General features: G+C 42.1%; 1 protein-coding gene across 3 annotated transcripts in view; it reads right to left on the bottom strand.

The window, feature by feature from the left end:
• KCNQ2 (potassium voltage-gated channel subfamily Q member 2) overlaps positions 1-24,692 on the bottom strand; it is a 123,423-nt gene that overhangs the window by 15,559 nt on the left and 83,172 nt on the right. For 2 of the 3 annotated variants that reach the window (XM_084645532.1, XM_084645530.1), the window contains exons 12-15: positions 22,419-22,472; positions 13,102-13,325; positions 12,135-12,243; positions 9,473-9,604 (exon numbers count right to left, since the gene is read on the bottom strand). In XM_084645532.1, coding sequence (XP_084501658.1) covers positions 9,473-9,604; positions 12,135-12,243; positions 13,102-13,325; positions 22,419-22,472 — 519 coding nt within the window. Of the gene's footprint in view, positions 1-6,163; positions 6,272-9,472; positions 9,605-12,134; positions 12,244-13,101; positions 13,326-22,418; positions 22,473-24,692 lie in introns of all 3 variants that reach the window. The other variant, XM_084645531.1, reaches the window with a different exon arrangement.

The following is a 24,692-nucleotide window of genomic DNA, read 5'->3' as shown; positions in this document are numbered from 1 at the left end:
GAGATAGGGCAGATGAGCACATCATAGCTAAGGTAGCAAATATATAATAAGCAAAAATTATTTAATCCAGGTGAACTGACTTAGGTAATACTTTATTTGAGCAGAAATTTTCGGTACTACTACTTCACCTACAAAGTAATGTTTGACCATTTACTTACATGGTGAGTACCATGTGCTATAATTACAAGGGTAAGTAACATACATGCCTTATTTCTGTGTTGTATGCAAAGTGCACATTATTTACATTCATGAAGACTACCAAGTGGTCAGCAGAAGCATGTAATTATCTACACGGTAAAATCCTACAAAAATGTTGTAACCTTGTAAGCAAAGAGACATTTAACAGAAAAACTGGGGCTATCTTGATTTGGAATCAGAGGCCATGGTGTAGTAAAGTCATACTCTGATCTCCTTTCCTGCATATTTAAACATGTAGATCCAGTAAAACAATGGTAGGGGCATGTGTTTAAAAAGCCAAAAGTCTAATCAATCCTGATTATTTGGAGAGGCCAAGGAAAGAAGTTGCTTTCTTGTCCTAATGTAATGTCCTGCTGTAGTCATTGTACTGGAAGAGCTTTAGTATTCTATTTGAAACCAAAACCAAAATGTCCTTCAGTAATAACTGCCAACTAAGGAAACAAGAGAGAACAATTTGTAGTATGGAGGAAATTAAGGCAGCCCCACTGGGGTGCCTCAGAGCATGCGCCGACCCTAGAAATACTCTTTTGCTCTTATAACCTTGCTCCAGAATTCACAGATGACAATGTAAGACTCCTATTGACTTTGAGGCAAGTGACTTAGTGATCCAACTATTCAAAGGAGGGAGGGAGTGGAAAGCCTGAGCAATGGGTGCCTTCCTGCAACTTTCTCCAAAACCAGCAGTTGCCTACACCAGCTTACAAAAACTGGCTTAACACACAAGCAAATGAATGCACCACTTCCCAGCTGGTGGGCACAAATATTTGTCCTCCCCAGTGGTATTTTTGTATGTGCATTGTTTGTGCATACAAGTGAGCCTCAGCTTTTTTTTTTTTTTTAAAAGTGGCCCTTACAGCTGAACATTGCTGACGAAAGGGAAAATAGAGAATTATTTTATAGCCCTTGTGTTTCGTTTCCATTTTAGAAACATTGTTTGGCTGCATTTGGTGAATTTGGTTACTAATGGCCATCAGAGACTTTCAGCATTGGTTATCAACAGGTATTTTGCAGGCTGGCTGCTGTGCAAATTTCCCAAATACACCTTTGCCTACATGTACATCCTTGGCCTACAGCACCCTTTACTGGTCTAGTCTTAGGCTCTTGCAGAGGACAGATTGTTAACTCTCCCATTGCATGGTGTTTTCACTGGAATGTAACTGAGACTGACCATAGTAATTTCTGTGTAATGCTTTCTCACCCAGATTTCTAGCAATGGAAGTTAGTGTTAGGATAGGATTTCTAAAGGGGCATATAAGGAAATTAGGCAGCCAATTCCCACTGACTTTCAGTGGGAGTTAGTCCCCAGTGCTTAAGGCATTGTTGAAAATCCCTTCACTTGCAGTACCACTAAGCCCCTTTTTCATCATTTTGTACTGTTTTTTTTTTTTCAGTTCAACCCCATAGTGTCCATAAAGTTTCAATGATAAACCAGCACACTTGGTCTTCTTTTAAGCATGTGGCCATAAAATGAAATCAAAGGCATCAATTCTTAAAGCCAGCGCTTCAAAGGCAGGTGCCAGAGTTGTGCCCCAAAGCCTTGTGTGCCAAGCTTTTGTGTGCCACACTTCCAGCAAATGAGCATTTCAGCACCTAAGTCAGGTAATGATGTACCTAGCAATCCAGCTGTCTGGGCAAATGCTGGGTTTGCAAGCAAAAGGCCTTGTGTGTGTGAGTGTGAGCGTGGGTGTGTGCGTGCACTTAAGGGGGCCCCTTTCCCCCTCTTACATCCCTGTGCAGGAATCAGGCACAACTGCATCCCTGTGTTCATGTGAGTGAAGAAAAGGCTCCCTTGCCAGCATCCCTGGGGCACTAGCCACCCCACACAGGGCAAAAAGAGGAGCAAAGCAGGTCGAGAACATGTCACACTTTCCTAAAGGGTGGTGCAGGGTGAGCACTGTCACTGATACTGGGGGAGAATTGAGGAGGCCTCAGGCCTTCCCTAAGTTGCACATTGTCTGCTGGGAGTCCCCCTGGAGCAGTGTGCCTTTACAATAGCCCCAGGAAAACAGCTTGTGCCATAAAGACACTATCTGGTCCCAAGTGGGTGCACTCACAAATTCCTGGGGATTCGTCTTAGGCATCAGCCTTTGAAAAATCTGTCCCTTGCTTTAGATTTGTGACGAAAGAAGATCAAAAGATTGCTGATGGTATGTGACCTACTATATCACCTACGACATTTGCCTGGTTCTGCTGCACCTTTAGTTTGAAAAAGCTTTATTAATTATTATTATATTATTTATTATTAAATTTTAAATAATATCTTTCCTTCTTTTGAATGATACAGAAAAATGTAAAATTCTTGCATCAGCCATGGTGCAGTTTTTCTCATGCTTCATGCTTACAGTTCATGCAAAGAGGTGTGTTGAATGCCACCCTCCGGCCAGAAGCAGACATCAAAGGTCAAACGGCTCAAATGAGGAAAAAATGAAAAGTCTGGAAATATTTATTCAGTTTCTTTTTTTTTTTTTTACATAACCCAGGCACAGACACCAAACCCCCTTCATCCATGTCACATGACTGGCTACTTCTCTTCTGATTGGTTAATAGTATTTGTACGAGACATATTTAATCTAATAATACCAACTATTCATGTCTATGCTGCTCAAAAACATAGCTGGGGCTACCTGGATTTTAAAGTGATTATATCTTGAATCAGCTGAGCATTCGAAGTTCATGAGCATACAATATGTGCTATACACTATAGGCTACATTCTGCCATCAGCTATACATTAGCAGTCCGTTGTCTTCACTGTAAGCTATGTACATGTATCTGAAGGCAGCATGTGACCTTACACACCCTTGGGCTGCCAAATACAATCCAATTGGTTGAGAGGGTTCATGTGACTTCCAATTGTTTGGCACCATTGTTCTTCTAGCTCATCAACAGGTGATTTTTATTTTATTTCATGTTTTTTTTAAATTGTCTGGCCATCAATTGGCTGAAATGAGGACATGTGATGTAAAACAGAAGAAGCTCAATGCAGGGTAGCTCTGCTGTTGTAGCATATTTAGGGCAAAACCACCTCAGAGCTGGGATGATTATCTTATCACCCATTTAGGGCCAAATCTGGGAGCTCTTACTCAGCTATAATGTTTGCTGTAGTTTTGCCTGAATAAGAATGTCTGGATTTGGGGCTTGAATCCTGCAGGGTGCTGAAAACTCTGGCCCCGATCCATCAAAGCACTCAAGCAGGCGCTTAACTTTAAGCATCTGAGCAGTCTCCATCCACATAAATGGGGCTATTCATGTCAAAGTTAAGCATGTGTTTAAGACAGGTTTCAGAGTAACAGCCGTGTTAGTCTGTATTCGCAAAAAGAAAAGGAGTACTTGTGGCACCTTAGAGACTAACCAATTTATTTGAGCATAAACTTTTGTGAGCTACAGCTCACTTCATCGGATGCATACTGTGGAAAGTGTAGAAGATCTTTTTATATACACACAAAGCATGAAAAAATACCTCCTCCCACCCCACTCTCCTGCTGCTAATAGCTTATCTAAAGTCATCACTCTCGGAAAGTGATCACTTTAGACTTTAGATAAGCTATTAGCAGCAGGAGAGTGGGGTGGAAGGAGGTATTTTTTCATGCTTTGTGTGTATATAAAAAGATCTTCTACACTTTCCACAGTATGCATCACTTTAGACTTTAGATAAGCTATTAGCAGCAGGAGAGTGGGGTGGGAGGAGGTATTTTTTCATGCTTTGTGTGTATATAAAAAGATCTTCTACACTTTCCACAGTATGCATCCGATGAAGTGAGCTGTAGCTCACAAAAGTTTATGCTCAAATAAATTGGTTAGTCTCTAAGGTGCCACAAGTACTCCTTTTCTTCATGTGTTTAAGAGTTATGCTGGATTGGGGGCAGAGTGCTCAGTACCCTTCAGCATTGAACTCTTGGTCCTAGGGTCCATTTTGGGGCTCCTCTGCTGCCTGCACCCTAGTAAACAAAAACAATTGGGAAAATTAAATGAAAATGGGGCAATAAATACAAAATACCCCTAGGAGCTCCAGAGGTTAAAGCCCAATAATACTGCAGGTAAGAATGGGATTATTTTCTGGTGCTAAGGGTCAGGAATTGTTTATATAGCAGGGAAAAAAGTCACCCCAAACAGTGACTTAATTTTAGCTCTGCAGTCAACTGAGGGAGGGTCAAAGTTCCCTGAAAGCTAAAAATGGAAGCAAGTTATAAAAAAAAAAATATTTCCCAAGGGGTTATAATAGTGTTATGCATACAAACATGCTGTTTTCGATTGTGGGAGTTATATGCATGTGAAGGAGCAGTATTAGACTAATACAAAATAGAATTTTTAACATATGGGAGATAATATTATGCCTTGGGTTGAATGAGTGATAATATAAATACCCTCAGTTTGGCATTTTGGGCATCCTTTCCCATTGCTGGTCATTTTTTCAATCTGCAAGGTAGTAATTTTAGTGTATAAATCTCCACTCTAGCCAAGATGTTTTGTACATTGTACATAATATGTAGCTATAACTATATACAATCTGCCCATTTTTTAAAGCGCATTTCAAAATACTGTTATGGCTGAGGAAACAATTTCATGTTTAAAACCTGTTTTCAGGTCCTGAACTTTCAGAAACAACTGTTACCTTTTGGGTTGAAATTTTTCAAGCTAGACCTAAGTTCAAAGTGGGAGGTTTCTACAAGGTGCAATCCAACTGGGTTTTTTTCCATCTTCGAGTTAACAGGGTGTGAATAAATAGGTTTGAAAAAAAAATGCACACATGTTTCTCAGGCACAGATAACTCAAAACAGCTTATATGGAAAACTACAGATCTGTCATGAATCCATGTACTTAGTTCTAAGTGAGGGCAAGCATATTTGGAAAAATATTTTGAAGGAATAACATAGTTATGTTTGAAATCACCTTCTACCTGTGCACCTAATATGACTTTCTACCAAATATATACATATGCGTTCAGGTGTGATGCTCTAGATAAATGGGGAATATTTTGGTCAAAATGCTTGTCCCCATTTTTGAACCCACTGTTCATCTGTGCGTGTAAATCTGAGTAGTTACTTTGAATGATCTCGTTGGGTTAACTACTCGTGTTTGCGCTTGCAACACAGTTGGGCAGTGAAAGCTCACAGACACGTAGGCGAGACCTCCCTCCAGCTGATGTGCATATAACTGAGAACACACTGTTGTTTATTTCACTGATAAGACATGCAGGAGTAAAATTTTCAAAATAACTTGGTGCTTCTGAATATTTTACCCAGAGTGAATCCACAGCAATGTCAATGGTAAAATTCCCATTGATTTAAATGAGGCAAGGATTTGACACAGCATTTATTTCTGCACACAAAATTAAGGATTCTTTTGAACACTCGGCCCAGCGTATGTGACATTTTTAGTGATGCTATACATTTACTCTGGTCAATAGAGTTGGACCGGGGTGAAAATGGTTCTGTGCATTTATTCATTTCCTTCCCTATAAATATGAAACGCGTTTGATTCAAATGTTGCCCACTGGAAAAAAAACAAGGAATATGTTCATTTCAATGAATATAGGTGGGTAGATGCAAGCGTATATTTGCACCTGCTTGTCTACACACACAGAGTGAGAAGTTTTCCATTCTGTAGTTAATCTTACCTCTTCTTCTAGATGAAAATAACAAATCTTGTTGCTCTTGAAGATATTTTTGTAGTCTTTTATATTGGCTGCAATATCATAACAAATGATGATTTGGCCATCCCAAACAACTAGTTGAGGATGACTGAAATATGCTCACAGGAGAAATCAATGGTTGTATAATTTTTTTGCCTTAGACTTGCCTTAGTGTGAAAAGCCATCGCCAAAAGTAAATCCAAGCGATTTTGAGGTATATGTGTCAGCGAGCTGCCTTATTAAGTGATGCATGCCGTCATATACCTGGCATGAAAGGGGTTTGACATTAAGCAAATGAAAAATCCAGAGAAAGCAGCATTTTGGTGAATCCTAACCTAGGAGAGTATTGGGGTGACTCTTTGGAAGAGAGCATGGGTCCTTTGGTTGAATACTTCTTATGCCGGGGAGTTGAAGGGGGCGGGGGACCCACAATCATATCTATCCTGGCAAAGTAAATAAGAAAAAAGACACCAGCAAAATGCATAATGAAGCAACACGTAGAAAGAACTTGGTCAGAAAGTTGCAGAAACATAAAGAACAACTAAAAAAATTAAAAATAAAAGACAGAGAGAGAGAGAGAGAAAATTGGAAAATATATTCCGCTTGAAACAGAATGCAGCATTATATTGCCTGATCGTTCATGGTTAATGCCAAATCTTATCTGGCCAAACATAAGATTCACGGAACTGGGCATCAAAAGAACGTCACTGCTGCTTAAAATGGGAGTCACTCTGCATATAATAGGCAACATACTGTACACACTGGAATATATTTGCATATATGTGGCAATGTCCCATTGGAAATGTCAGATATAAGACAATATATATTCTCATTTCTATTACAATGATAGATAAAACATCCTCAGCAAGGTGTAAATGAGGTACACTGTGGAATTGTACACTCAGTGAATGAAATGCATCCATGGTTGGAAACATGTTGGAAAGGGATGTAAGCCAGGGACAGAATACCAAAAAGAACCAATTACAGACATGTCACAAGAGCAGTGACAGAGAGTTATGAATGATTCAAGAGAAAAGTGCACGTGAACACTCCCACAAGTTTGCCTGAATAAAGCTTTAACCCAGCAAAACACTGGCCACAGAGAGCTAACAATAAAGATCATCACAAATGCTGATCATCACAAACTCTCTCTCTCTCTCTCTCTCTCTCTCTCTCTCTCAGAGAGAGAACGTATTGCCTTGGTCCTTCATTGCTCTACACCAGCAGCAAATTGCATTGCCCCACTTCCCTCCCCTCTGTACCAGCTCCACTGTGCTGATCAGCATGTTGTGGGGCGCACACAAGTCTTGTCCTTTTCCCCATCCATACCCTGCTCATTCTCCACCAACCTGTTCTGGGGACGGGGGAGTAAGTGAGAGAACAATGTCCTGCGTGCATGAGATGAAGGTCTAGGTAGCCTACCTGGGGCTCTAGGAGATAGTTTTACTCCTTCCTTCCTTCCTTCCTTCCCAGGATAGAAGGAAGTATAGTCTACGTCACAACCTACCCCAATGATTACTGCATTCCACTGCACAGATGGATCCGAGAGGAGCATTTGGCCTTCTCTTTCGGAACAGCCACTCCCGGTTCCACCCAAAAATCAACCAGCCAAACAACTTTCTCTTTGGAACACATAATCTCAGAACAAGAAAAATGCAGGCAGGACTGGAGAACCTTACCGGGGACAAGGTTCAGCTGAAGACCCCAAAAAGTACGGGTGCCCATCTAGATCTTCCCTAACCTAGACAGACTACTTTACTGTGCACACCTCAGCTGGAAATCTCAAAAGGAAAGATTTTACTCAAGTGATTTCATACTCTTACAGCTAAACCTGGGCTTAAGTGCTTTGCTTGACACAGTGGGTTTGTGACAGAAAGCTCAGTCCTGCTCTTTGAACAACTCTCACAATGACATGACAAATCCAGAATTAACTGGGAATATAGGTAACACACAGTATTCTGGAAACACAAGTACTTTTATGGGGAATATGAGGTAACAGGCATTGATTTATCTCCAATCGTGGCTCCATCATTTAGATTTTGAAATTAAAGAGCCAAAGACAATGTTCACTGTTTCCTGTCATATGCCTTATCCGTGCAAAGGACCCAATCTAACTCCTTGTGAAGTCAATGGAAAAATTTCCATTGGCTTCAATGGGGCTTGGAGAAAGACCCTTTTAGGCTAGAGAGTCATGTCCACTTGAACACCCATTTTGCATTTACAAGTTTGCAGAGGCAAATATTTATATGACATTACTTGGTTGCCTCTGCCTGACACACAGGCACAAGCAGTGAGTTAGGCATATAAGTGACATTCACTTTGACTGAAAGTAATTTAAGGTGCAAAGACATGCCTTGAGTTACATGTATCTACATGTTGTAGGCCGCAAAGGGCAGATTTTCTTAATTGACACGATTGAGGGTTATTTGTAAGGAGAGAGGGTACTGTTCTTACCGTCAATGGCTTGTCTCTCATCCACGGCTCATAGGTTTGAATTCAAACTTTTTCTGAGGTAAAATAATTTGGGCGTTGGAAAGGAAGGGTGGAGTTTAAAGTATCTCTCTCTCTCTCTCTCCCTCCTTTTATACTCTTCCTAATGCTTCCTTTTCCATACTGTTTAAACACAAGGAGCTCGATCCTGTCCTGTGTTAAATCCCCTTTATGCACTCCCTCGCCTATAAAACCAACTCACTACCCACGGATAGTTATACAGCCGATGTAGTTTAGTTCCTGTTCCACTGAGGCTACCCAGCCAGGCTGATAGGTGAAACTCCCATATTTTAAAGATATTCTTCCCTCATTCCCACCCAATCCAAACAGAGTTCAGACTCCTCCCACTTCCTAGGGCAAAAGATGTCAAATATTTACAAAAGTCTCTCATACTGGGGCCATTTTTCTAATAGCTCCTTTATTCTTAACAAGAGGGCCAAAAATGGTACTTTCAAAGTAGCTCCTTTATTTTATTTTGCCACTGGTAAGGATATGCCACCCAGCCCCCGAATGGCGATGTCAAATCGTAAGTATCCAACAGCAAAGCACTGAGACATATGTCCCAAAATGTTTCTGAAAGATTTACATACACCCTGCTCTGCTCTTTGACCACATGCTGTGCCACAGGGAGGGAAGCTCTTAACATACTCTCTGTGGGAGGGTGAAATGTGAACAACCAACTTGTGTGTGTGGAGTGGGATGGGGTGGAGGGAAGAGAAGGATCCTTCAGTAAGGATTCTCTGGTGGTGCCATGGCATGGGAGGTAACATGGCTTTATGGGCACAAAGAGATGGAACCGGGTTTGCTTCTGTTTCATAACAGAGCCTGAGGCTGTTTCCGGAGCCTGTCTAGCACCCTTACCCAGAATGCCCAGCTCCCTCCCCTAGACTGGACACTTACTTGCCCTTATTCCCAATGGAAATAATGGGAACTGTAAAACTAATCTGCCCTCCAGCCACTCTGTGCCAAAAATTACCCCTTGTGGCCAACTCACAACCAGGAGTTATTCAGAAATCCATTGTTTTCCATTAGGCTTTTTCTTAGAAAGAAAAATAAGATGTGGGTGTTTTTAAAAAAAGGGACTTTATCTTGACTCTCTCACTCCTACCACCCACCCCTGGGGTGCAATCACAACCAACAGTGGAGTCTCTTGCCTGGACTGGAGATTTTTTATCCGGGAGAGCATATCCAAGTGACCGGCTGAATACTGCTCGATGACATCCATCACATCGTAAGGCCGAAGGCTCTCCTTGAACTTCCGTTTGGAAACAAGAAATTTCATGATGCTAGGGGAGAGAGAAAGGAAAAAATGTGATTCCTCATGCTGGAGCCATGTACTGTAGAGTGATAGGCATGCCCATGCTGCAGAGAGCGACCTGGGAACCAGAGTGGAACAAGACATTTGAAAAGCTAACACCATCTGAGGCTACTTTAGATAAAGCAGAGAGAACCAAGGCTCAAAATGTAGGGCTCCATACGCTTTCGGGGCTGCTAATCTCACTAGCCAGCTTGGTGGAAAGTCTTCCAGGTAGGGGAGGAGCCTCAGTAATGCACAGCATCCACAACCCCCAGCTTGCCCCACTGGAGATCTTGGGGGCAGACTGGACCAACCCAGCTGACCACGGGATAGGGTCTGAAGGTGCTGATTCAGTGCCTCTCCTAGGTGGCCTTCTGTGGAGTCCCACAGCAATTCAAAGCTGCTCCCCTTGGCAGAAGCCCTGGGGAGGGTAGTGGCAGTTAACAACCCCCCATCCCCCGGCCCAGAGGTGTGCAAACGGCAATCCCCAATGCCTCAAAGCTGTAATTGCTATCTGTGCGTTAAGGCATCTAGGATGGGGAAAGGGCAGCATTTTCTTAGGCTCTTTAATATCCTCCTTGTGCATTTCACGCTGATGCCAGCAGGAAGCATAGATCCAGCCAAAAAAAAAGTTAATCGTTGGAAAATATTCTCTGGTGGGTGTGTATTTTTTCCTGCTTTGATCTGCATGCTGGGCAGCAACGCATTTACTGAGGAGGCGAAAACTGCATCTATAAATCCCTGCCTCCCCGAGGATTGAAGCACAACTCCCCAACAAAGCAATGGGCCCACCCATAATCCAAGCAGTACAGAAGGGCAAAGCCCTTGGTATTTGGATGGTGCATGTTAGGTGGGGGTTCCCATTATCTGAATACTGTCTGGATCTCAGCTAGGAGCCGAATAAGAATAACAGGCCACCCCTTAGCCACAGGACATTTCTCTCCTAACAACGAGCCCTGTGCTTCTCTCTCTCTGCTTCCGTTTAGCCATTTTCTGAGGAAAGACTGATTTTTCAGACCCTCACAGAAAATTCTTAGGGAAAATGGCTCCTCCTTTAAGACAATGGAGAGGAGTGGGACAGACAGCTACTAGGTTTCTATCAATAAATGTCTGAAAATAATAGAGCAACCTGGGCCTGGGTGGGGTGGGAGTGGCAGGGGCCTCTGGGAAAGGAAGGGAATGGCTATCCCCTGCTGACCAGGATTGCTTTCCTCAGCCTCTGATGGAAGCCTCCCATAATGACATGATACAGTGACAAAGGGTGCCAGATGGTTAGGACATGAGCTCCAGTGGTTCCCCGTGGCTCAGAAAAAACTTCCTGAGCTGGAGGGCATGTATTATACTGGGTGATCTTGTCTGAGTGTGCATGCGCACCCCACTGATCTCTAGGTGCCAGAGGACTAGAGGCTATACATCTTAATATTGTTAATACTACAGCTAATAGAGATGATCATTTAGGGCGAGTCAGAGGAGTCCATGGTTTTGACGCCCAAGGGCCTGCATCCCCTCCCCAGATCGGCATGTGTGTGTTGTAGATGATGACTCGTATGTCTATATCTGTGCACCTATGGATTTGTTACAGTGGCCCATTTGCAATATGGTGGGTGAATTCCAATGTTTTCACTTCTTTAGCCTTGCCACTCTTGAGGTGCCCCCAAGGCGCTGGTCTAAAGCTACTCCCACAGGCCTTCCAACAGGAGGAGGCTGGGTCTAAGAATAAGACCTGAATCCTCTAAGTGGCAATTCTATTTGCTAGGGCTTAGGTCACTGGACAGGCATCTTGACTGAACAACACAGGAGAGGAGTGGAGATGAACACCGGTTCTAGCACCCATGCCCCAAACACTAAGTTTGGCTCTGGATCCAGAGCTGCATCTGAATCCTCCAGCTCTGTACGGAGCAGGAATACCAGTGCTAGACACTGCCAGATTTTTGGGACGTTCAGTCTTGGATCCAAATCCAAAGTGTGTGGCTTGTAGAGAGGGGCAGGCCAGCTGGACCCACCAATGTGAGTGGGGAAGAAGTGGGGATTTAGGTAGGGATTTTGTGTCAATACTTCTGGCAGCAGAAAAAAGGACATCCTAGCCCCAGTATCCTTCGGGTCCGTCAGCCTTGTGTGTCTTCTCTCCATCTGGTTTTGTAAATGTCAGCATTTAACCACGAAGTGAGCGATATGGTTTGGATGTATGCATCCAATGAAGTGAGCTGTAGCTCACGAAAGCTTATGCTCAAATGAATTGGTTAGTCTCTAAGGTGCCACAAGTACTCCTTTACTTTTAGAGCGTTTTCCCATTTCTCCCTTTACTCCTCCTCCAAGCAAAAACTGTTTTTTCCCCGCTTAGCTTTATACAAAGGAAAACAGAGCACCTGGGGGGATCCAGCCAGCAGCGATGGGATATGTGCGTTATTCAATGCTGCTTGGTTTACAAATACCCTTATTATTTATTTTCCTTTAACATTTCACCATGTAAGGAGGTCTCTCCATCTTCCTTCATCCCCCTCCTCCTTTTCCTTTCTTACCACACTGCCCTGATGCTGACTTTAAGTCCTGGCGTTAAATCTTCCGTCACAAACTCGCAGTTGCAGCTTTTGTTATCATCCGGAATGTCTTCTCCAGGGAGACTTGCTTCTGGTTTTAAAAAAAAGAAAGAAAAAGAGAATTCACAGCTAATTAGAGAGCCCTTGCAGCAGGAGGAATGGGAGCGTCAGACTCCCAGAAGAGAGCACATGGAAGACATAAATGGCATGTTATCTTTGCATCTTAACAAAAGCTTTCTCTCCCTCTGAGCTAGGCTAAGATGACATCTGATACCACTAGTTTTAGTCCCTATCTGTCTTTAAGGGCATCATATAACTGAATGAAGCTCTCTTTTTTTTTGCTCCCACCCCAGCATCCTCATGTAAATAAAACCATACCTTATGTGCTAATAAGGGAGAGAATGAAACAGTTCAGTAAGTCTAGACGGTTCAAATCCCCTTCACCTCCTCCAAACCAGCTGGGCCAGGAAGGATCCTGTTTAAATGAACTGCCTATTATTAAAATCTTTAAGGCACAGAATGAGTAAGAATCACTGGGTATAGATTCTCCAACTTCCCTTGCTACTGGGTAATCGGTATCTGATCCCCTTTGTGGTGGCACATAGATGGTTGGAGACAAAGAGATATGCACAGAATATCCAAAAACAATTCTTGATCAAATTAGTCTGAGAAGCCTAAATATGTAAATCAGAAGGTAAATAATTTAAGGATCAAACCCCCAATATTTCCTATGTGAAGCTGATTGCCTTATACTGTACCAAGCAATGGAGATGTCCTTACTGACTATCTGCAGGATTCACTCCTGCAAGCAAAATTCCTGTTGTGGTAGCACCATGCAGATCTTCCATCCAAGCGCTGACCCGGCCTGACCCCACTTAGCTTGGGAGGAAACCAAGAGGATGGCAGTCCATGGTGACAAGGCAAAATGGCTGCCCTCAGAAGCTCTCACCTTCAGAGTTCTGTCGAGACGCAGCTCCCTTGATCCGGAATGCTTGCCGGGCTCGGCTCCGGTCTCCGAAGCTCCAGCTTTTGGGCACCTTGCTCGGGCTATCTTCAATGCTCTGATCAGCGCTGGGGGATCTCCGGAGGCTCTGAGCCTGTGGAGAGCTTTTCCCTTTAGTTCCAGAACCTCGGGGACTGGAGAAGACACGGTCTTTCAAACTGACCTTCTGACTATTCATGGAAACAAATTGAAACAAAGACAAAAAGGAGACAGCAGGAGGAGTCACTCTGGAAACCGAACGTCCCTTCCCCTTCAGTCCTTAGAAAGCCACGGCATTACAAAGCAGCAGTGAGATGTGTCCAGTTTTCATTTTTTTTTAGAGCATTTCAGAATGGTTTCCATCATCATGAATGAAATGTGAGGGGTTGTTAATTGGGAAAAAATAATGGAAGTTTAAACAGAAACCCCTCCTATTATTAGAGGGCTTGCTGAACAGAATGGCATGAAACAATGATGCTGACGATTCCTTAAATAATTTATTAGTTCCTATCAAGAGTTATGATGCTTTTTTCCACAGTTTCCCTCAAAAATCCTTTTTCAATAAGAAAATATTAACAAAAGTTTACCAAAAATGTTTCAAAGTAAAATTAAAAAGCTATTTATGTCTTTTCAGGCCAATCACCTGTCCCTTTTCCCCTACCGCTCCCACCATCTTTCTACCGCCTGAAAAAGTTCTCAACCCATTTTCTATCTTCAGGTTAAAATAAAAATCTTTTTTCTATACGTGTAATGAATGTTAACTACACAGTTGTGAATTAAAATCCTAATAAGGATTTGAGGTTAAAAAGCGCTTGCATATTTACTAGGGCTGCTCAAATATTTGCAGCAAAATTGGAACACTTCAAAATCTGAGACGTTTGCATTTAATTGCAATTTCTTTTAAATGATCCAATTTTATTGCAAAATATTCTGTTTTTTGCTCGAAAACCATCCTGTTTTTGAAGTAAAGATGATTCCCACTGATAAACAGTCTTATTGTGGAGCCAAACCTCTCTATTTTCAAATTTCTGAATTCTGAAATTTCAAATGAAGATGATGAATTTTGACATGAAACTTGCAAAAAATGATTTTGTGAAACTTTATGAAAGGGGCAAAAATTGATAATTGCAACATTCCCAGGAACAAAACTGAAAATATTTTTAGTTTTGCATAGACCTAATATTTACCAAATATAACCTGATTATTAACAGAAGATATTTATTGAGAATAGATAACTACTACAAAGCACTTCCTCATTTATCCAATATTTTATATGAATGTAAATAAGTAAAGTTCAGATGTAATTTTGAAGTGGTTTCTACCACAATAACAGTTAAAATTCTGCATTGGAACATCTTACAAATTCAGCAACAGAGGTGCACATGAACTGACTGAATCAAGTAGCTGATTATGCTTAGGAAAGTGAATCCGAGAGAAGGGTATTGTGGGAACCTATCCTATCTGAATGACTTCTAGGTCAAACTTGCTTAGTTAAAGTAGCAAAGATTTATTTTTTTTAGCTGTCAGTGCCGCCACCTCAGATCTAAAAATTAAGCTGCCTCTTATTTCATCATTAATAATAAAGATTCTGCAGTTACAATATAGCTGTGGATATGCGAGACAGCTTTATCGGCTGCGCTGCGCTACGCTGCCAGGAGTGAGCATTTGGTTTTGTCATTAAAGGAACCAGACACGCAGGGGGCTGAACCCTTGTGCTATTTTTATACAGTCGCTTTATATTGTGAAACCTCATTGTACAGACTGATCCAAATGCTTAACTACAACTCTAATTCTAAGAGCAAAACACAAGTGCCATAAATTAGAAGCACAGATAAGGCTACTTTTTAAAGCTGGTCCTAAATGAAGGGTGTTCTTGGAGGCTATTCATTTGGAAGGCTCATTTGTGTTGCATGTACAGTTCGAATTTCTTTATTCTACAAGGTCTGTTTAAATGTTTTATCTGACGAAGTCTGCCGAAAGCTAAAATCCAGACTTCAACCCTATCTCTTAGCGCTTCATCCTGAGAGGTGCTGCTGCATGCCCGAATTAGTTTGCTTGAGAATTGTGCATGCTCAGCATGTAAAGATTGTTTATCCATAAGAACAGCAATACTGGATCAAAGGCCCAACTAGTCCAGTATCCTGTCTTCCAACAGTGGCCAATGCCAGGTGCCCCAAAGAGAATGAACAGAACAGGGAATCATCAAGTGATCCATCCTCTGTCGCCCGTTCCCAGCTTCTGGCAAACAGAGGCTAGGGACCCATCCCTGACCATCCTGGCTAATAGCCATTGATGGACCTATCCTCCATGAACTTATCCAGTTCTTTTTTGAACCCTGTTATAGCCTTGGCCAGGGGTCGGCAACCTTTGGCACCTGGCCCATCAGGGTAAAGCTGCTGGCAGGCCGGGCCAGTTTGTTTATCTGGAGCGTCCGCAGGCATGGAGCCCCGCAGCTCCCACTGGCCGCGGATTGCCGTTCCCGGCCAATGGGAGCTGCAGGAAGCAATGTGGGCCAAGGGACGTGCTAGTCACTGCTTCCCACAGCTCCCATTGGCCAGGAACGGCGAACCACAGCCAGTGTGAGCTGCGGGGCTCCGTGCCTGCGGACGCTCCAGATAAACAAACTGGCCTGGCCTGCCAGAGGCTTTACCCTGATGGGCCGAGTGCCAAAGGTTGCCGACCCCTGGTCTTGGCCTTCACAACATCCTCTGGTAAGGAGTTCCACAGGTTGACTGCACTTTGTGTGAAAAAATACTTCCTTTTGTTTGTTTTAAACCTGCTGCCTATTAATTTCATTTGGTGACCTCTAGTTCTGGTGTTATGAGAAGGAGTAAATAACACTTCCTTATTTACTTTCTCCACACCATGGAAAATCACCAGTCATGATTTTATAGACCTCAATCATATCGCCCCTTAGTTGCCTCTTTTCCAAGCTGAAAAGTCCCAGTCTTATTAATCTCTCCTCATATGGAAGCTGTTCCATACCCCTATAATTTTTGTTGCCCTTTTCTGAACCTTTTCCAATTCCAAGATATCTTTTTTGAGATGGGGCAACCACATCCGCATACAGTATTCAAGATGTGGGCATACCATGGATTTATAGGTTTCAGAGTAACAGCCGTGTTAGTCTGTATTCGCAAAAAGAAAAGGAGTACTTGTGGCACCTTAGAGACTAACCAATTTATTTGAGCATGAGCTTTCGTGAGCTACAGCTCACTTCATCGGATGCATGCCGTGGAAACTGCAGCAGACTTTATATATACACAGAGAATATGAAAAAATACCTCCTCCCACCCCACTGTCCAGCTGGTAATAGCTTATCTAAAGTGATCATCAGGTGGGCCATTTCCAGCACAAATCCAGGTTTTCTCACCCTCCACCCCCCCACACAAATTCACTCTCCTGCTGGTGATAGCCCATCCAAAGTGACAACTCTTTACACAATGTGCATGATAATAAAGTTGGGCCATTTCCTGCACAAATAAGAGAACCTGGATTTGTGCAGGAAATGGCCCAACTTTATTATCATGCACATTGTGTAAAGAGTTGTCACTTTGGATGGGCTATCACCAGCAGGAGAGTGAATTTGTGTGGGGGGGTGGAGGGTGAGAAAACCTGGATTTGTGCTGGAAATGGCCCACCTGATGATCACTTTAGATAAGCTATTACCAGCTGGACAGTGGGGTGGGAGGAGGTATTTTTTCATATTCTCTGTGTATATATAAAGTCTGCTGCAGTTTCCACGGCATGCATCCGATGAAGTGAGCTGTAGCTCACGAAAGCTCATGCTCAAATAAATTGGTTAGTCTCTAAGGTGCCACAAATACTCCTTTTCTTTTCATGGATTTATAGAGAGGCAACAGAATATTTTCTGTCTTATTATCTATCCCTTTCTTAATGATTCCCAACATTCTGTTTGATTTTTTGACTGCCACTGCAAATTGAGGGGATGTTTTCAGAGAACTATCCACAATGACTCCAAGATCTCTTTTTTGAATGGTAACAGCTAATTTAGACCCCATCATTTTATATGTTTCCCAATGTGCATTACTTTGCATTTATCAACACTGAATTTCATCTGCCATTTTATTGCCCAGTTGCCCTGTTTTGAGAGAGTCTTTTGTAGCTCTTCGCAGCCTGCCTGGGACTTAATTATCCATCACTGAATAAAACTGGGCCCTTATTCTGGTGGCTCCAATCCCATTTCCCAAGTAAATATGTTGCAAAAGCTTCCATGAACTAAGGATGGCAAATCAAAAAGCACTGAATTTCCTACAGATCATGAGAGAGAGGAATTTCATATTAGGACATCACAAGGTGAAATATTTTACTCATTAAAAATATCACTCATGAATCTGAGGAACATTTAAAATCCATTCAGGTCTGATCCCTGAGTACTCAAACTCTCGACATTTGGAATGCCTCCAACATTCCTTTGTATTAAACAAACAAACATTAACAATAAAGACAACATTGGTAATCCATTAAGGTTTTCCTTCTGCCATGCAATTTTTTCAGTGTAAAAGCTGACTACAATCCGCATGCAGACACAGGCCCTGTAGTGGAAAATGCAGGTGAGAGGCGGCCGGAGCTGGGGAGGGAAGAATGCAAAAGAAAAGCAAATGCTTTCAGCAAATCTAAGATCATGTCCTCATCCAACCAGAACGTCATGCAAGGAGAGGTGCAGTGTGTCAGAGAAGTGATACTTAGATGCCAACCACGCAGATGGTAGATGGACATTATTTGGTTGTACAGTATGTACGCTGAGTGGAAGGGGGAAGGGAATGGTTATCCTGACACACACAACTGCAAGAAAGGAGGCTTGTAACTGTGACTCTTGCATGAACTGAGGGAGAATGGGACATTCATTCTGCCTGTTCTAAGGGCAAGGGAGGAAAAAAGCGAATCACAAGGTTTTGTAACCTGTACCAAAATCTATGGGAAATACTAATAGAATCAGATGGTCTGGCCGGTTCCTGTATCAAAATGAGGTAGCTACTCTTGGTTAATATTTGTTTCAAACTCATTTTTTTATTATTATTAAAAAAAGAACCCTACAGCATTACTGCACAGACTTAAATGAGAATTTGCTCAGCATTTAACCTGAATCCAGTGAAGGGTGGAAACGTATAATTTACCTTTTCTCTGTTACTGAAATGTTCTTTTACTTTCTAACGCAGATTCCTAGCAAATATCTATGCCAATAAATGAAAGTCCATACTTGACTAGCGCACTTAGGGGCCTAATCCAAATTCCAGTGAAGTTAATGGAAAGACTCCCACTGACTTCACTGGGCTTTGGATTGGGACCATCTGGCATGTGATGATTACAGCAGTCACCAGAAAAGTGGTTAAGAACTAACCCTCTGTGTACATACACAACACAGAACAGTTGGTTGACACACAATGTGCTTATGGATATTGATGGTTTAACTTCTTGTTGGAAATCTCCTGGGTTTTGTGGGTTCGTTTCATAGCCTTAGCAATCTCCTGATGTTCTGTTTTTGCATTCCCTTACTCTTTGAGGATTTCCTGCATTCACAGTAATTTTGGATTAATAAAAATGACTACCTACAGTTTTTGTCATGTATTTGAAATTACACTCTTCCAGCTGCTTCATTTTCTCCTTTTGCCTGCATATAGCAAAATACTAGCCAGACTGATCAATACCATCCAGTATGCAGTGTTGTTGTAGCCATGTTGGCCCCAGGATATTAGAGAGACAGGATGGGTGAGGTGGTATCTTTTATTGGACCAACTTCTGTTTGGTGAGAGAGACACAGAAGTTGGTCCAATAAAAGATCGCTCGCCCGCCTTGTCTCTCCAATACCATCCGGGACTAAATAGTCATTTATATGCGAACTCAGTTGGCAATAATACATGTTCTACTGAACAGTATATCCAGGAGAGGGAGAGAGAGAGAGAGGAAAATTATGTTCTGTTGGAAATGGGGCCGTTGTTCAAACCACAGTGTGTGCCGAGTTCATGGCTTGTCAGAACACTTTGTTAAAGATAGGCAGAACTGCTGAGATTGAAATAATAGCCATTGTTGACCACTAGGTTTCTGGTGTGAATAACGGGTAGAAGCCAACTGCTGACAAGATCAAGGAAAGAAAATGTGGGTACACAATGCTTGCCGTGGCTGGCTTAGAATTCAAAAGAGGACAAAAATTCATGCCTGTTGTATCTCCACTGGCTTCCACAGAGTTAGAGCAGGGGTGAATATAGCCCATGGAACAGAGGAGAAAGCAGGGCTCACCGAGTAAAAATTCCAAGTACAATGTGGTGGGAAACCACCATTTCCCCTGCTATAACCTGAGTGGGCCGCAGTGCTCGTACTGGGGTGACTATCTTCCTACCTTCCGCGCTGAGTTTGAAATAACTGAAAATGCTCAAGCTGCATTGGTGCCCGAGGCCCAAATATTGGAAGGTATTTGGGCATTGCTGCGCTCAGTGCCAGAAGGCCTCACTGATTTAGGAGCCTAGATCTAATTTCCAAAAGGGATTTAGGCACTTAGGAGCTAAAATCCCACCGAGAGTCACTACAATGCTACCTAAGCCCTTGAGACCGGACTGAGCAGGGAGGCCAGGGAAGAAACACCTCAGAAATGCATCTGGCTCCTGTAGTGAAGCAGGAAACCTATTTCACCCTGTGGTTAGGTATTTTTAAATTACTGCTGACCTTTTGCGCTGTTCTCCGCCTCAGCTGTTTCTAGCACAAAGCTTTTGTCCCCTGTGTGTTTTTCAGCAGATAGAACTAGTATTATGGGAGAACATTCTAGAACGCACTATGGCATGACTGAGAATCTTCTAGAAAGTCCTGACACCATCTGCTCTTTCCAATTAAGCCAGCTTTGTGCCTGTTTTGCATTGCTGGAACGGTGCTAAGCCTGCAGAGCACATCAGCAAATCTCACCTATTCTTTACTCAACCAGAATCACCTAAACTACTGTATAGAAACATCCTACATTCCATTTCAGGCATCCCACCATCCCCATTCCTGACCCCATGCTACCCCACTGTTCTGCAAACACCCCTTGTCCACACATCATTTCCTCCTATGATTGGTAAGAACATCTTTCTTGCTCCACTCTGTCTGGGTAGACTCCAAATACGTCTTCTCCTTCCACAAAACAAAATATGGCACCAATGATTGATGCAAATAATAAAAGAGATCTAGCTATACCAAAGACCAAGATTCCTTTATGGCTCTAAGTCCCCAATGCTTAGAGACTCCCTCTTGAGATCTTGTATAGATTTGGAAGGATCCTTAGTTAATGAATTGGTTCCTTTCCTCCTCCAGCAGAAGTCAAGAAGGGGGAAATAAAAGAAAAAGCCGAGTGGGAAGGAAGGAGTTAGATTTCTTCTAAAGAAATCTAAGTGATTTATACTGCCTTTGCATATAAGAAAGTATCCATCCCTAGGAAGTAATACAAATTCACTTGGCCACTGATACCAATGTCAGAAGACAAACAAGTGAAGATCAGAGCTTCCAGTTTTCCAGGAGGTGTACTGTGTAATGACAAGCAAGAAAGAAGTGTTATTAATATCATTCATAAGTGCCAAAAAGAGCCCTAAAATTAAACAGCTGGCACTATCAATGTGCAGGAGGGAGGAGCCTTCACCAGCTAGAAGCATACACTTCCAAGGATAGAAAAGTCTGCACTGGTAGATGGGAACATGGAAGATAAGATAAAATTTAAATGTTCTGAATGAAAAAATATAGTAATGACAGCTCTAATTTGAAGCAGACTTTTTGTGAGTTATGTAAGTAATCTCTATGTAACTAACCATGCGCCAATGATATTGAAGTCAGACGTTCCTAATATAAACTCCAAGGGAGCCATAGCATGGTCAGAACATACAACAGGAGACCATATGAAGATTCTGGCTATTAGTTAAGCTACAGAAGAATCTCACTATGGAGAATTGGTTACTGTGAACTTTCCTCTTTGTCACCCATTAAGACATGGGATTTACCTCTGATTCTGAACTTCTGGTATATAAAAATATTCCAAGATAAACTAGAAGCTATCCATTCATGGCAGGTATATATATTTATATATATTAAAAAAAACAATAGCAATCAAGGAAAAAAATACACAGGGTGGAATAATTCATTGAGAAACCAGAGAGATTTCTTTAAAACTCTACTTTAGCTGCTTTCTAACAAAGAGACAAAGACTCGTGATCTTGAGGATTAAAATGGATTCCAAAAAGAGCATGCATAAATCCCATGTCACAATCATGCTGCATCACTCAGCTCCCTGCTGCCCCTGTGCTTGTGATCCTGCACTCAATGCAAGAAATAAATGGGAATTCACTGTCACCATTCCAAGCATGCAAATGCTGGGGATTAATTATTCAACCACAAGGCGCTTGTTGGCTGCCTGTAAATTCAGTGCTGGGGAGGGGAGCACTTGAATCTAATGTGAGCAGGAGAATAACGGACATATTTATATGTCAAGAAAAGAAAAAGGACACTGGAAATTCCTTATGATCCTCAGACAAGTGTGTCAAGGAACACAAGTTTGGGAGAAGTCTTTGAAGATGGTTAGCAGTCATGTTGTCAACTTGATAAAAGACACTGTATCAGACTCTAAAGTCAATCTATTTATTCCCCACTCGACCTATATGCAGGATCACTTTTAATGCAAATAGGAGATATGCCCACAATAGGAGAGACAATATATCCCCTATGTCGATTACAATAGGTTGAAGATTAGTCCTTGTCTAGCTGCGTAGTAGAGGTGCTAGATAGGCAAGCCATTCTTCCAAATGCCACAAGATTAGGAAAGGCCCATTCATAGGTATTCAGAGAGCCAAAGGAACAATGTTTAGCGGAGGTGGAGAGCTGGTGATTTTTCTGTTACTAAATTTGTATTGCTTTATAATATACAATTAACTGTGCGAGGGTTCCCTGTAGCGTAGGGTGGCGTAGAGAGATGATGAATGGTTTGTTTTTTTTTAAATGTTCTATTTTCCATCATTGTTTAAGCTTAGTTCTTGGCCTCCTTCATTGCTACCAGTCTCTGGCGTGCTAGCCCATATCCAGTGTCAGCATTACACATTTCCCCAGCTTCTGTTGATTCTTGTGTGCTGCATTATTGGAAAACGAGAGAGCCTCTGATTTCAGAGAAGGACATGAGGAGGCTCTTAAATTTGTTTTACTCATCTAGTACCTCTATTAAGCAGGGAAGTGATCAGAACGGGTGGTAGCAGGGTAGAGAGAGTATGAGCCGTGCAGCTTTAGATTAGTTCCGTGCGACGCATTTCCCGTGGTACCTAGAGTTTCCTGAGCAGCATCCACATAGTGACTCTCTGCATGGTTTGCTTTTACTGGAAATGAGGGGAGAGTAAAGATTAGACCCGGAAGCAAATGCCAAACAGGAAACTTTGATGATCGTTTCTAGGTTTAAAAGACAGGCTTTTTTGATGGCTGCGTTTGTGATGGGATATTAACATTTGACCATTTAAGAAAAAAAAGGGTTTTATTTGTTGCAGTGAGATTCATGAAAGGAATTGCTCTGTAGTAACTTAGGAATGACCCGCTATTAGGAATGACCCCTTTTGCACTCAGTTGGTTGCATTACTTCACCAACTGTTGACTTTACTAACAAAATGAGTCCACCAGGTAGATCCTACCACCTGCTTGGAAAAAAAGCAGTCCCTCCTTAATTTCTTGTAAATAAATTTAATCGCTGATTTTTCAGTTCCCCGACCATGTGGAGCCCACGTTAATGTCCTAGGATAAAAACAGTTTCCTCCAAAGCCATTCAAAGGGTTTATTTCTCTTCTTTCGAGTATTTTGTTATTAATAGTTTGCTCCTTCTCTGCTTGCCACAGTGCTATGTGAAATTAGGTGTTAAAAACCCACATCAATGGAACGTGGCAAATCCCCCCGTGCTAAGGACTTGAAATTTTGAATTTCAAAATTCACAAAATCCATTTTTTGTAACACTTGCAAATCAGGATCTAAAAAAGTGTGCATGGGGGGGGGGGAGTCAGTTATGGACTTGTTAATGAATCTATAAAGTTCCCATGAATCTGACCCGAGTCACCCTCTTTTCTGTGCTCAGGGACTCGCATACTGTTAGCCATTCACCAAGACAGGGTTCCCCTGACACAAAGCTGCCTTCTCTTTGCAAAAAGGTTATGGGATAGCCCACTGACATAACCTGAAAATGCTTCAGACAGCTGTGCTCAAGTATTACTAGACGACTTTGCAGTTATATTTAAATTTCAGAAGGGGGGGAACCCTATTTGGCTTTCCCCACGTTTTCTTAAATTTGAACTTGGCAACCTGAAGGGCTCATGTTTAGTAACAGAAGGAATATGTAAAATTCTTTCTGCTCTGTAGCAGCCAGTGCAAGTTCAAATGGAATCCACCCTCTCTTTCTTTAGGACTCCAAAGGCCTCTGCAACAAGTTTAGTGCAGACAGAGCCTGCACCCACATAGAGCCCAAGTGACAGGTTAGCGGCCTGGATAGCCATACAGCTGGGCTCTATAGATAACATCATAGACAGAGAATATTCAGCATGCACAGATTTGGAGAGACACATTGGTTACTTGGTTTCTTAATCTCTTTTTCAGTCTCTAAAGAAAGTAGCAGTCCCTTCTTTTCAAATAATCAGTCCCCATTATGGCAACTGATTATTCCCAGATTACACACAGTCACAGCATGAATATCTGACACCATTTTAATAACAGTATCATTTTAATAATAATATAATATATATAGATATATACACACAAATATTTTTTAAAATAATATATTCCAGTGGGACCCAATCCTGCACCCATTTAAGTTAATGGTAAAACTCCCTCTGATTTCAATGGAAGTGGGATGGGGAACCACAATCTACAACTTGAAGATGACCTTTTAAACTGGTTGCTAGGCTTATTTACACAATTCCAGGTGACCCTAACTCATGCTGGAGCATGTAATCTGCTTCTTCTAACTCTACAGTTCCCTAGAATTCTCCTGTTTCTTTGCACTCTGATTTTTTTTTCATTTTGCCTGATCCTGTCCTGAAAAATACAAAAGGAAGGGTATAAATCTCATCACAGATGCCTACAGATGTTCAACAAACCATTTTTAAAGAACATCGGACATATATTTCACATAGAAATCTCCGCAGACCTAGCTAAGCCATACATGTGCCCCTTAATACTTTGGTCAGAAGACAAAATAAGCAGAGACAACCTGCCACACTGAATTTTCAGCCTGATTAGTACGTGAATAATCACATCCCATTACCCTATCTGAATAGTAGGCCTTGCTTAGTAGGAGTAGTGAGAAAAGTCACACCCCCTCCCTTCTGCTTCCCCTGAGGCTAACAGACAGGGCAGCCAGCCGGCCATCCTTTCATCTCCACCTTGAGAGAGACACAAGAGAAGTGTGTTCTTTTATTAGAGGGAGTGATCATAGCTAGCTGCACTATAGGTCAGCCATCAGGACATGAAGAGTTCTGCTCCCCCACCCCTGTCATAAGCCGATTGCAATGCAGATGGACAGACAGCACCCAAAGCACTTTGCAACAGAGCAGACTTTATGA

The sequence above is a fragment of the Lepidochelys olivacea genome (assembly GCF_965140295.1).
Source record: "Lepidochelys olivacea isolate rLepOli2 genome assembly, chromosome: 13".
Classification (NCBI taxonomy): domain Eukaryota; kingdom Metazoa; phylum Chordata; order Testudines; family Cheloniidae; genus Lepidochelys; species Lepidochelys olivacea.
Note: the sequence above shows the minus strand (reverse complement) of the source record. Positions and strands in the feature narration are given on the sequence as shown.